Source organism: Hemitrygon akajei, chromosome 5, assembly GCF_048418815.1.
Source record: "Hemitrygon akajei chromosome 5, sHemAka1.3, whole genome shotgun sequence".
Taxonomy (NCBI): domain Eukaryota; kingdom Metazoa; phylum Chordata; class Chondrichthyes; order Myliobatiformes; family Dasyatidae; genus Hemitrygon; species Hemitrygon akajei.
The window spans coordinates 155,065,406-155,078,142 of NC_133128.1; the positions used below are offsets into that span (position 1 = coordinate 155,065,406).

A 12,737-nucleotide genomic window follows, 5' to 3' on the forward strand; every position below is an offset into this window, starting at 1 on the left:
CTATCCTAATGTTTATTTTAAATTAATTAATGGCAAAATCTCTGTATGCACACATTTATTATCCTAATTTAAATACTGCAATGTATGCAGAGGAGCAGAGAGAGAGAGAGATGCCAAGTCATTTCCAGTTAGCTTGTTCCACATTTTAACTGTACTGCATTACATACATCATAAGTTTACTCAAACTAAGCTGCTTTCCTTCTTTGCAAATAAAAGATAGATTAATGTATACATAATATTTACACATTTAATCTGTTCAAATGTTTTGAGTTACAGTACTGATATTTTCAAAGGAAATTGTGTTACTGATTTTGTATTTACTTCTTGACCTGAGAAAAATGAATCATGAATCAATTCAGAAGGACAATGTATCTTCTCTTCAATAGTTTCCACAGGATCAACTAAAGGACATTAATAATTACATAATTTCAAGATATTCCATTTTCCCTCCTACAGGATTTAAGAGATTTTTTTCCACACAATATCTCATTGTTAGCGAATTTCAATTATCATTCTAACATTTCATTTCCAAATGTCAACATTGCCAGGTAGTATTTACGCACTAATTCCAATGAATCTTTCGAATTGTTTCCCTCTATAGCTTGAGTCATAATTTCAATTGTCTTAATTGTATCTCTTCCACTCTCCATTCAAGATTTAACTATGATAAACCCAGCTGTGATAATACCCAGGGCTATTATGAAATATGGCGCTGTTTTGAGTTTTAACAAAAAGTTTGCTAATCATTGTCTCATAATTAAACTTGTAAAACCTATTTCTTAAGTTATTCTGACCATTCCCTCCAATATTTAGTTGTACTATTTGATGCTGAGGAAATAATTATAGACAATATTTTCATAAAGTGCTTAAATAGTAATGTGCAAAGACTATTAATTCTTCAATGTTTTCAGATTTCCCTGCCTTCATAGTTGCTTCTACTTTTCTTTTGGCTGATTACAATTGATTTACAGTATATCTATTTTTAGCCCAATGTAATCAATATCTTGTTTCTTTTGAATCAGTATTAGGTTTATAAGTCTACTTGAACATTTCTTATAACATTCAAAGATTTGAATAACTACTAGTATATCATTGTGATTGTATAAATAGCAGCTTATTCTGTTTAAAACCTAATTCATGGTAACATAAAATGTCTTTGTGTCTATAGGTTACTTACTGTACACATTTTCCATTACATGTCCAATGTTACTCCTTATTCACTTTCAACTGAATGTGTTTGTGACACATCTAGCTTGCTAAAAACTTTGCTGTCTCTGAACTGCATAAATTATGTCAAGCAGGCATTAGCTACCAAGTTTTGTCAACTCTTTAGTTCATGATTACCTTAAGAATCATATGGTTAACTGCTTTAGGTTTTACTACAAAAAACTATTGTTCAATCTTCAGGCTTGCCCTTGATCGGGCCCCACTCTATTCGAACTGTGCTGTGGAATGGTAACGTAGCAATTCTTGTAACGCTATTACAGTGCCAGTGACCTGAGTTCAATTCCGTCATTATCTATCTGTAAGGAGTTTGTACCTTTCTCTGGAAGCTTCAGTTTCCTCCCACATCAAAGACACAATTTCATGGATGTAATTGGGCTGTGTGGGTTCATTGGGCCAGAAGGGCCTTTCATTGACTATATGTCTAAATAAATATATATTCTTACACATTACTGAGGGATCTGCTGAAATGTCAGTGCCTGTGTTAAGTAAATTCGGTACCGTTTAATTGTACTTTTGTTTGGATGTTAGCGTATGGGCATTTGGAAATGCAGGGATTGATTAGAGATAGTCAGCATGGCTTTTTGTGTGGGGGATTGTGTCTCTTGATTTTAATGAGTTTTTTGAAGAATTAATCAAGTAAGTCAATAGGGTCAGAGTGGTAGATGTGGTGGACTTCACTGAGGCCTTTGATAGCCTTTTGCATTGTGGGCTGCTATGGAAATTTAGATTGTATGGAGTGCAAGAAAATGCACATTTGACTTGATAGTAGAATGCAGAGGGTTTGGACTGCGGCCTTGCTACTAGTGGTGTTCCACTGGGGTCCACGTTAGGCCCATTAATATTTGTCATTTATGTCAATAATTTGGAACAGAATGTACAAGGCATGGTTGATAGGTTTACAGATAACATCAAATTAGATGGTGCTGTAAACAGAAAAAAATGGTTATCAGGATTCATAAAGGAAATCTTAATCATCTGAATAAGTGGGCTGAGAAATGGTAAATTGAATTTAATTTGGATTAGTGCAAAGTGTTGTAATTTGGGAAGACAAATGAGAGTAGGACTTCCTCAGTGAATGGTAGGGCCTTGAGAAATGCTGTAGAATAGAGGGTCAAAGGATTAAACAAGTATATGGTTCCTTGAAAGTGGCATCACAAGTAAACAGGGTGGTGACAGGAATCATGACATGGACCAATTCTGTACTGTATGAATCCAACTCCCTACATTGCTGTGCTTTTCATTATTGCTCTAGGCAATGTGAGCGCTGTTCAGCCCAATTCCCTATTTTTCAACTTAGCTTCATCTTTAATTTCTTTTGATGAATTATCAGTGTGAAAACTTTTCTTCAATAAAGAAATAACATTACAAGAATAATTTTGGTTGACTACCTTGATTTCAGACTTGCAAATTAAGGACATATGCCATTTCTGTTAGAAGATGGTTTTATTGTGTTCCTATGAACCTTTGTTTTGGGCAGACACATTTGCCATCAATTTCCTCTATTGTTCAGAATATAATTTTCATTCATTCTGTGTATGAACTGAAATGTTCAAACTCATCTTCAATGTTGAATCCAAATGTAGCCATTTTGAATATAAGTAACTCCTTAGATCTCTACTGCTTTTAAAATGGTGCAATTTCTGCTGGAGAACAGTGCTCTATGTTGTTAATTCTCTAATACTTTTTTAACTGATTACCACTCTTTCTCAAAATACTGTGTTTGTCATGAACTAATTCTTGCACAAGGTCATAGTTGCAACAACTAGCTTTAGTCCCACAATCTGTTTAGTCTTGAAAGGTAGTACCCCTTCCCATCTTTGTAATTATATACAGTAGATTCCAGATAATTGGGCCTTTGGTTAATCGAAGCCCCTGCTTCCTTGGGACAACTGTTAAACTCAAAAAATTAGTCAAGAAAATAGCCAGAATTTGCTTTGTTTATTTGGGCCACTATAGACAGGAGACTATTGCTGAATAGTTTCTAACTAGCATCAATTGTGTGCATTTGTCTGGCTGTTAGACACTATATTGTGCTTAGAGTGAACAGTTTTTAAAATAGTGTCAAGTTATGTGTATTTGTATTCAAAAAGCAGTGATTTAAAAAAAAATTTTTTTTATTAGTTTTTCAAAACATTTTACAAATTAAAAACCCCAAATCCCAATGAGGAGCATTAATACAGTGCAAAATTAAGCATACAATAACAATTTGGTACAAAGGAAGAGAATTTAACAAAAAAGCACCTAAATTAAAGACAAGTAAGCTTAGTGTCCTCCCCAAGCCCCACAACACAAGAAAAAAACAACTCCAGACCGACCACAACACAATATAAAGAGTATAGGTCAGGACAGTCAAACTCCCAGACTGTGAATACACTTAGCAACAGAGGATAATAATGCCTACTACCAGAAAAAAAAGGGAGCTGAAAGCAAGGGACCGAAAAGAAGAAAAAAAAGAAAAAAAAACCCTTGTCAAGAGGAAGGTTATGAAAGTACTCGATAAAAGGTCCCCAGACCGTATGGAACTTTAGATCCGAATTAAGAACTGAATAATGAATTTTTTCAAGGTCCAAGCAAGCCATAATGTCGTTAAGCCATTGCGCATGTGTGGGCGGGGCAACATCTCTCTATCTGAGGAGGATCAAGCGTCTCGCCAGGAGAGAGGCAAAGGATAGTATTCGGCATTTGGTCGGACCCAGACATAAATCTGTCTCGCCCCAAAAACCGAACAGAGCAATTAAGGGGTTTGGTTCTAGGTGATGATTCAGAATACCCGATAATGTAGTGAAGACATCTTTCCAGAATTTCTCCAAGCTAGGACAGAGCCAGTACATATGGATGAGAGAGGCCACGCCCCTTGCATTTATCACAGAGCGGACTAATGCCAGGGTAGAATCGAGATAGTTTAGATTTAGACATATGGGCTCTATGAACAATCTTAAACTGTAAAAGGCAATGGCAAGCACAAAGAGAGGTTGAGTTAACCGATTTGAGAACTGAGTCCCGGCTCTCCTCGGATGAGGAGATATTTAAATCCTGCTCCCAGGCCATTTTAATTTTATCCACAGGGGCCCGTCGTAAGGCTGCTAGTTTATCTCGGATAATTGATATTAAACCTTTACCTAGTGGATTAATGGAAAGAAATAGGTCCATAGCATTTTTCGCAGGCATTTCAGGAAAGTTAGGAATTAAAGGAGCAATAAAGTGTTGGATTTGGAGATATCTGAAAAAGTGAGCGTTAGGCAGGTTGAACTTAACAGAGAGCTGCTGAAAAGAAGTGAAGCGATTATCAATGAAGAGATCTTCAAAATGTCTAATGCCCTTCCTATACCAAACATGGAATGCTGAATCGTACGTAGTAGGTAAAAAAAGGTGATTATGTGAGACAGGGCTAGAAACGGAAAACCCCTGGAAACCATAGCATTTCCTGAACTGAGCCCATATACGCAAAGTGTGTCTAACAAGAGGATTAGCTATTGATCTGGGCAGACTGCTAGGGAGTGCAGAGCCAAGAAGTGCAGATATAGATAATTCTTTAGTGGAGCTCAACTCCATTGCCACCCAGTTAGGGCACGCGGGTTGACCGTGGAAGAAAGACCAGAAGGTAGCACAACGTATATTAGCTGCCCAATAATATAAGCGAAAGTTAGGTAAAGCCATGCCACCCTCTTTTTTAGACTTTTGGAGGTGGATTTTATTAATTCTAGAGCGCTTATTCTGCCACAGATATGACAAAATAATAGAGTCTAAGGAATCAAAAAAAGATTTAGGAATAAAAATTGGGATAGATTGAAATAAGTATAAAAATTTGGGGAGAACATACATTTTAACAACATTAATACGACCTACCCAAGACATAGACAGAAGTGACCATTGTACCAGACTCTGTTTTATAGCATATGAAAGATTGACAAAGTTTTCACGAAAGAGATCTTTAAACTTTCTTGTGACTGTAATTCCAAGATAAGTAAATTGATTATGGACTACTTTAAAAGGGAGATCACGAAATATTAGTTCTTGTGCTTCTTTATTAATTGGGAAAAGTTCACTCTTATGTAAATTAAGTTTATAGCCAGAGATCTGGCTAAACTGGTCAAGAAGTGAAAACATTAGAGGTAAGGATGTAGACGGATTTGAGAGAAAGAGTAATAAGTCATCAGCATAGAGAGAAACTTTATGCTCAACACCCCCTCTCCAAATCCCGGTCAATTCAGGACAGTTTCGAAATGCTATCGCCAGAGGTTCTATAGCCAAATCAAAGAGAAAGGAACTTAAGGGGCATCCCTGACGGGTGCCACATTTGAGATTAAATACTTGGGATTTCTGAAAATTAGTTAAAACAGAAGCAGTAGGACACAGGTACAGCAATTGGATCCAAGAGATGAAACTTTGGCCGAGGTCAAATTTTTCTAAGACTGCAAAAAGGTAGTTCCACTCTATACGATCAAAAGCTTTCTCCACATCGAGGGAAATAACACATTCAGGAGTCCCAGTTGGAGCTGAGTATAAAATATTAAATAGACGCCGAATGTTAAAAAAAGGGAGACGGTTTTTAATAAAGCCTGTTTGGTCATCAGAGATAATGGAGGGAATAACGGTTTCTAATCTATGAGCCAACACTTTAGCTAAGATCTTTACATCAACATTGAGCAGAGAGATCGGCCTGTACGAGGAACACTCTGTTGGGTCTTTGCCCTTTTATAAAAGAAGAATAATAGATGCCTCATTGAAAGAGGGTGGCAATTTGCCATATTTAAACGAGTCAGATAATACTGAAAGTAACTGAGGAGAAAGAAGTGAAGAGAATGATTTATAAAATTCTACAGGGAACCCATCAGGTCCAGGAGATTTCCCTGAGGACAGTGCAGAAATTGCAAAAGATATTTCTTCTGATGATATAGGCGCATTGAGTTTGGCTTTGAAATCAGATGAAAGTGAGGGGATATTCAGATTCTGTAAAAATTGATCAACAGAGATATTGTCATTCAGAGATTCAGAGGAATAAAGCCGAGAATAAAAATTTTTTAATGCGTCATTAATTTCTAAATGATCCGATGTAAAGTCTCCGTTCTCCTTCCGGATCTTTGTAATATGTTGTTTGGCTTTGGAACGCCTCAGCTGATTGGCTAGGAATTTACCAGACTTATCCCCATGAATGTAAAAGCGACTCTTGCTTTTGAGAAGTTGGCGTTCGACAGGTTGAGTGGACAGAAGGTTAAATTTAGTTTGGAGTTCAACGCGCTTCTTGTATAATTCAGGGTTCTTAGTTTGGGCATATATTTGATCCAAATCTTTAATCTGGTTAATGAGGTCTGATCGATCTGCACGGGATCTTCTGTTGAGATTTGCTGTGTAAGAGATTATTTGACCCCTCAGATATGCAAAAAGCAATGATTTTTGTCACTGATAGCTGGTGAGAAATAAGCAGTAAGGCAATACAGAACCGTTTTGCTCACTGCAGTTTCAAGCATTCAGACTTGGAGATGCCAATAACAACCAGAAGTTAAAACGAAATGATTTCACTACTTCAAGTTAGGGACTATGACGAACTTGAAGGTATCAACAATCATCTTGAATGTTACAATGAAAATGAAGACTTGGAGGATGTAATCATCAAAAAGATTGCATGAAGGCTGTCTGTTATCTGCACTCAGTGTCTGCATTGATTTTGTTGATTTGCAGACAGAACGCAGCAGTGTACACTGGATGAATTCCTCTGATAACTATTTGGAACTCATACACAGTATTATAGTACTGTAGTGGTATTGATAGTGTTCTAACTTGTTCTGTATTTCATTTAAATACATAATGAGTTACTTAGTTAAATGTTAAACAAGATGCTGGAAATCCAAGCAACATAAAACGCTCAGTTGGAAATGTCGACTCCTTACTCTTTTCCGTAGATGCTACCTGGCCTGCTGTGTTCCTCTAGCATGTTGTGTGTGTTGTTAGTTAACAGTTGTTTATCTTTTTTTTTAATACCTTTTTAATTATTTCCATGAAACTTCGGCTGATTGGGGCAACCTGTTAATTGGGCCAAAATTTACTTGTCCCAATGAACTGGAATCCACTGTGGTTTCTTACAAGCCTGTCTTGCTTTTGGACAACAGGGAGCATGTTGAAAAACATGAAGTCTATAAGTGGAGGAAGAGAAGAAGGAAATACAAGGAAACTTATTGAAACAAGTGTAACTGAGTTATTTGTCTCTCTTAATAGCTTGATCATGCACATGCACCATGCAAATATGTCATTCATCTACATACATTAAAATTGGTTTGTTACAAATATTCTTTAATTTTTACAGAAATTGAATTACTTAATTTTTCCATTGATTTTCATAACCCTTTGACAGGTATTGAACTGTTAAGGTGCATTTTTATAACATCAGTAATTAGACATTATTTACATTCATGTCCATTGTGATGCCATTTGAAATATGTGAAATTCAGTATTATGGTTGAATTTGAACTTATTCTTGTCTGATACACTCCGACATGTTGTTGTTGGACATTAATCAAATGAAGAGATGCTTCAGTAATTCTGATTCAGCAGAAAGATTCTTGAAATAAGTTTGGACACTATTACTCCTGCTTCAATGAAGAGTAACTAACTCAATACAGACTAGGTACCACATGGTGGTTTAGGTATTTACTATATTATCTGAGCTATTGCATGAAAATTATCTTTTTGGCAGGTAGTTATTGTAGGAATTCTTTTTATTTGAAGTGCTTAACAGAGTATGTTTTAAATTATATTTTTAAAAAAAACTCGTTCCATTCCGTTGCTGGAAATCCAACTGATACAACTCCCTGTTGAGATCATTGGATCACCTTTTATTTATAATCTTTACTGAGGTTAGTTCATACTTGAAGCATATTGAAGAAGACAAACAGATTTGTAAATATAGTTCAGAAGAAATGTATGTCTTGAATTACAACAGCTTTACAGAAGTTTGTATTGATTGTTGTATTGATACTTGTTTTGATTTTTGTTTATCCGCAGATATATATGTGGTTAAGTATCCTGATTGAGAGGTCATTCTGTATTTCCTATACAGTTATAATTTGTATGTTGTATGTGCTTATATATTACATAGATCGAAACTGATTGTAACCAAGATCTTACTATTTTAAAGCATTTTTTGGCATGTATAATTTTAACTCCTTACGTAGCAAGTGTACAAATGTTCATGATTTTATCATGAATAAATGTGAATGTCTTTTTCAATTAATTTCATTGGTTTATGATAAAATCTGTTTAGCATGGAGTTAACTTTTCAGGTAAAAACAACAAGATTATCTTCAACAGAAATTGATTTGAACTACTAATAAATGATGGTGGTTTAATGAACCACCATCATTAAGCTGCTGAAATTCTAAGTAACTCTTAGCTTCCCAGACTCTGTGCAATTTGTGAGTCGTTCAGAGCACTGTTATAGATCCACCTTTCTAAGTCTTCAAACGCACCAATTTCTGCTCTTCCTTTCTTGGACTCTTCACAATAGCATTCCAATTAAGAATGTCTGCCAGCATTTATTGCTGGGTGACACTCCAATAATAGAAGGTCTCCATTTCTACTGAATTTGGACTAAGAATGAAGAGTTCAGATAGTATTTACCTTATGGTCAAATATAGTGGAGTGGTTCTAGAATTGCAGACTCTCATTTGATGTCTTCAGTTTTTAAGTATCACCCAGGAATAAATGCCAGCACACATTCTTTGTTGGAATGCTACTTATGTAAGATTCATTCAGCCTTAAAACATTTGCATTTTTAAGTTGTTAACTACCCTTGCTGCCCTTTCAGCTGCCGTGTTTAACATAGGTTGCATGGTGGGTTGAGTGAATACCAAATTTTCTCACAAGCAAAAGTTAAAACTTGTGAAATAAACTGTTTTCTGTTATCAGACAGCAAGTATTCTTATGTACAGTACTATGAGTAGTAAATATGAGCCTCAGCCTACCTTTATTTCGCAGGGGCATTGTGTGGCTTTTAGCTACTTGGAACATGAGCCCTAACAAGCCAACAAAAAATGTTTTTTTTAAACATAAATCATATACAATAAACTCACTGGCTGTTTCGAAGACTAGATATATATCACCTTTAATTTCTACTACTGTTGATGCACAGTGAAGCTAATTCTTCTATGTTGCAGTCTATATGATGACACTAAACAAAGTTCCTGTCAGTGATCTTCAAGAACATAATTCTGGTATGCCTGGAGTGAAGTTCCTCAATATCTTGTCTCATGTCAGTGTGGATAATAACTTGATGGTCCAAAATCAAACATCTTTCATTGACTAAAGCTGAAATTGCCTATTGAACAATGGCTGTAAATTTAGTTGAAGGCAGTGATCACTGCCTAACTGTTGAAAGGATAATTCTTTTTGCTGTGGCTGAAAAATCTTAAGCAATGAATGTAACACAAAACACCATTTGTGTATATTGAGAAAGCAGCTATAATAAGTAAATTGTTGTTTCTTCAGGATGTACATGTTCTGGCAGTGGTATCCATCGATAAAATGTTAGAAAAGCTGAAAAAATCAAATGAACTGCTGGATTTGATTCTAAAAGGACTTAATAATTACTTGGAAAAGAAGCGCCTTTTTTTCCCACGATTTTTCTTCTTATCTAATGATGAGTTGTTGGAGATCCTTTCGGAAACCAAAGATCCTACCAGGTATGATTTAACTTGGTATACAGTCTGTCTGATACTTTGTGTGGTGCTGCTATGAGTTTTTGAAAGTAACTTGTGTATAAGCACAGGAATAAATTCAACATTCCTTTTAAGGTCTTTTTAAATGGAACCTGTTTATGGGATTGAGATTGCTGGATTAGAATTGCTGGTGAACTGATTAAAAACAAATTGTTTGCACTTTTTTTTAAAAGAAGTGAATGATATAAACACATGGATTAATATAATGGAGTTTTATGGCAAAGAATTGTATAATACGAAAAAGCAAGGAACTGGATTTGGGTCCACAATGGAATTAAACAACCAACTGAAAGAACATATTAGGTTGAGCAGCATCATGGTGACTTGCATCATTCTTATATACTAACAGTATATAGATGCTGCTTTACCTGATGATTTCTTCCAGCAGGTTGTTGCTCTAGGTCCCAGTATCTGCAGTCTCCTTTGTCTCCACAACTGAATCAGATTTCATGTGCTTTCTTGACTAGGAATTTGGTAATCAGATCAGAAGTTTTGTGATTCAGAGAAGACAGTGGAGGTGGACAATTGAGAAGAGGTTGCGAGATTGGGAGTAGCAGAGATTAGGGAGCTGATGGGAATGGAAGAAATTTATAACCCAGCGGTTGTATTTTGGGGCTTGGCGAATGGGATGAGTGGCAAAGATGTACTTGATTCCTTTACACTCCAGATTCAGCTGTTATTTACCACTTTGATTACTTATGAACCCTAACTATCGGCTATCTCAGGCCAAGCCATTGAGATACATGAGTCAGCCGGAAGCATACATTAACACCTTTTTGCAAATGCTAAGAACCAAGACTCACCTAAGCTATGAATGAAGTAGCCTATTTTATTCTGTCATCACACCATCTAGGATTATCACCATCACACTTCTGCCTGGAAATGTTCAGATATAGTACATTTTGCCTATCAAAATTAAGATAGTAGATCAGATTTCTCCCAGAAAAATGGTATGGGGGGTGAGCTTTATGAACTTGCAGTTCATAAATGCATTGGCTCAACTGTTCCATTGAGGTTATAAAGAAAAGATGCTGGTTAATTATCTCAAGAGACAGAAAGTGAAATGTATGGAATGTACGTATGGTAGCCAGGGCATCAAAGGGTATGGGGAGAAGGCAGGGAGTGGGAATGACTGGAAGAATTGGACCAGCCCATGATTGAATGGCAGAGCAGACTCGATAGGCCAAATGGCCTACCTCTGCTGCTACATCTTATGGTCTTATGGTATTTGAAAGGAGATTGTTGAAGTTGTAAAACTTTGCACTTTTACAGAGTACAACCTCATTTGAAGAAGTGCTTTGAGGGTATTGCAAAAGTTCAGTTTACTGATATCTTGGAAATAACACACATGAAGAGCAGTGAAGATGAAGTGGTGGAACTTGTTGACGTAATTTCAACTGCAAAAGCTAGAGGTCAAGTGGAAAAATGGCTTCTAGAACTTGAGTCAGCCATGACAAGATCCATTCACAAGGTAATATATTGCTATTTTATGATTAGGTATCAAATATATTGGCAATCTTTTTATTCTGTAACTTGATGAACAAAAAATAATTAAAATGGCATATGTGTGTTAAATGTGTTCAGAATAAGTAACATATCAGACTCCATGTTCATCCCAAGGCAGATGGTGTAGTTTAATTACCAAACCGTCTCCATCATTTTTACTGAGTTTTATTATCCAGCCATTGGAAATCAGTGCTGGGGATTGGGGCTTTTGTTTCATAAATGTGTTACATTGGAGGTCCTACCTTAATAAAATATAACGTGAAATTCTGTAATTGCATTCAAAGTCTAACCTTCTAGCAACACCTATCAGGGAAAATTCCATTGGGCCAAATGAAGGTGCATGCACTTGTAGCTAGTTAGATCACTAGTTTTCACCTTGCTTCTTTCTGAGCCTTTTATTTCACTTACCCTGATTAAGCTAAAAAAAAATTATGTATGCTATTATTGCTGGTGGTTTAATAGCAGCATCTGGGTGGTGGAGGAGTGGGGCTAAGAATGGGATTGATAGGATGTGAGAAGAATAGAAAACAAGGAAATAGCAGTAGAGGTATGTTTTGTATATGTTTTGTTTATTGATTGGCCAAATGTCCTACAAAGCAAGATAAAACCCCCTGCAGCTCAGTGAGACTACAGTTTTAGTCACTTTATCAGGTCAAGCTGAAGGGCAGTGCGTTAGTGAGGTAGTGTTCATGAACTGTTTAGAAATCTGATGGTGGAGGGGACGAAGCCATTCCTAAAATGTTTGGTAAAAAATGACCATATTTGGGGAGCTGCTAAAGTAATCCTCTGTGACTGATAGTGAAAAATGTGATGGGAAAGAGGAAATTATTGACTGCTAATACTTGTGCCCTTTTATTTATTGGCTTCATGTTTTATGTTTTTATTTTTTTTCACTGAGGATATAAAGCAAATGCTGGTTCTCAGAACATTTTTATTTTTCCACCCCAACTTGCATGCTTGTAACCTCGTATCCTCCTTGGGCTTAAAAGAAGTTTAAGCTCAACTTTGTGTGGAAAATGATTCAGCAATTTAGAATGTCTGGTCTAAATTTTGGCCCTCAATGCACTCATTTTATGTTTGTAAAATAGAGGTAATAAGGTCTTGGTAATTACCCGGATAAGCCCTTCCTAATTTTGTTAAAATGGAATGCTTTACTGTTAATACAAGATTAAGAAGAATGTACTAATTTAGCCACAGAATTTCTCATTATCTTGAACAACTGTTAATTTAATTACTGAACAAAAGCTCTATCTAACCTAACCTGTGTCTCACATAAATCATCTATACTTCTAA

General features: G+C 36.0%; 1 protein-coding gene across 1 annotated transcript in view; it reads left to right on the forward strand.

Moving 5' to 3' along the window:
* Positions 1 to 12,737, forward strand: part of dnah7 (dynein, axonemal, heavy chain 7) — a 262,198-nt gene that overhangs the window by 48,786 nt on the left and 200,675 nt on the right. The window contains exons 19-20 of the mRNA XM_073046961.1: positions 9,709 to 9,902; positions 11,211 to 11,409. Of these exons, the coding sequence (XP_072903062.1) occupies positions 9,709 to 9,902; positions 11,211 to 11,409 (393 nt within the window). The remainder of the gene's footprint in view (positions 1 to 9,708; positions 9,903 to 11,210; positions 11,410 to 12,737) is intronic.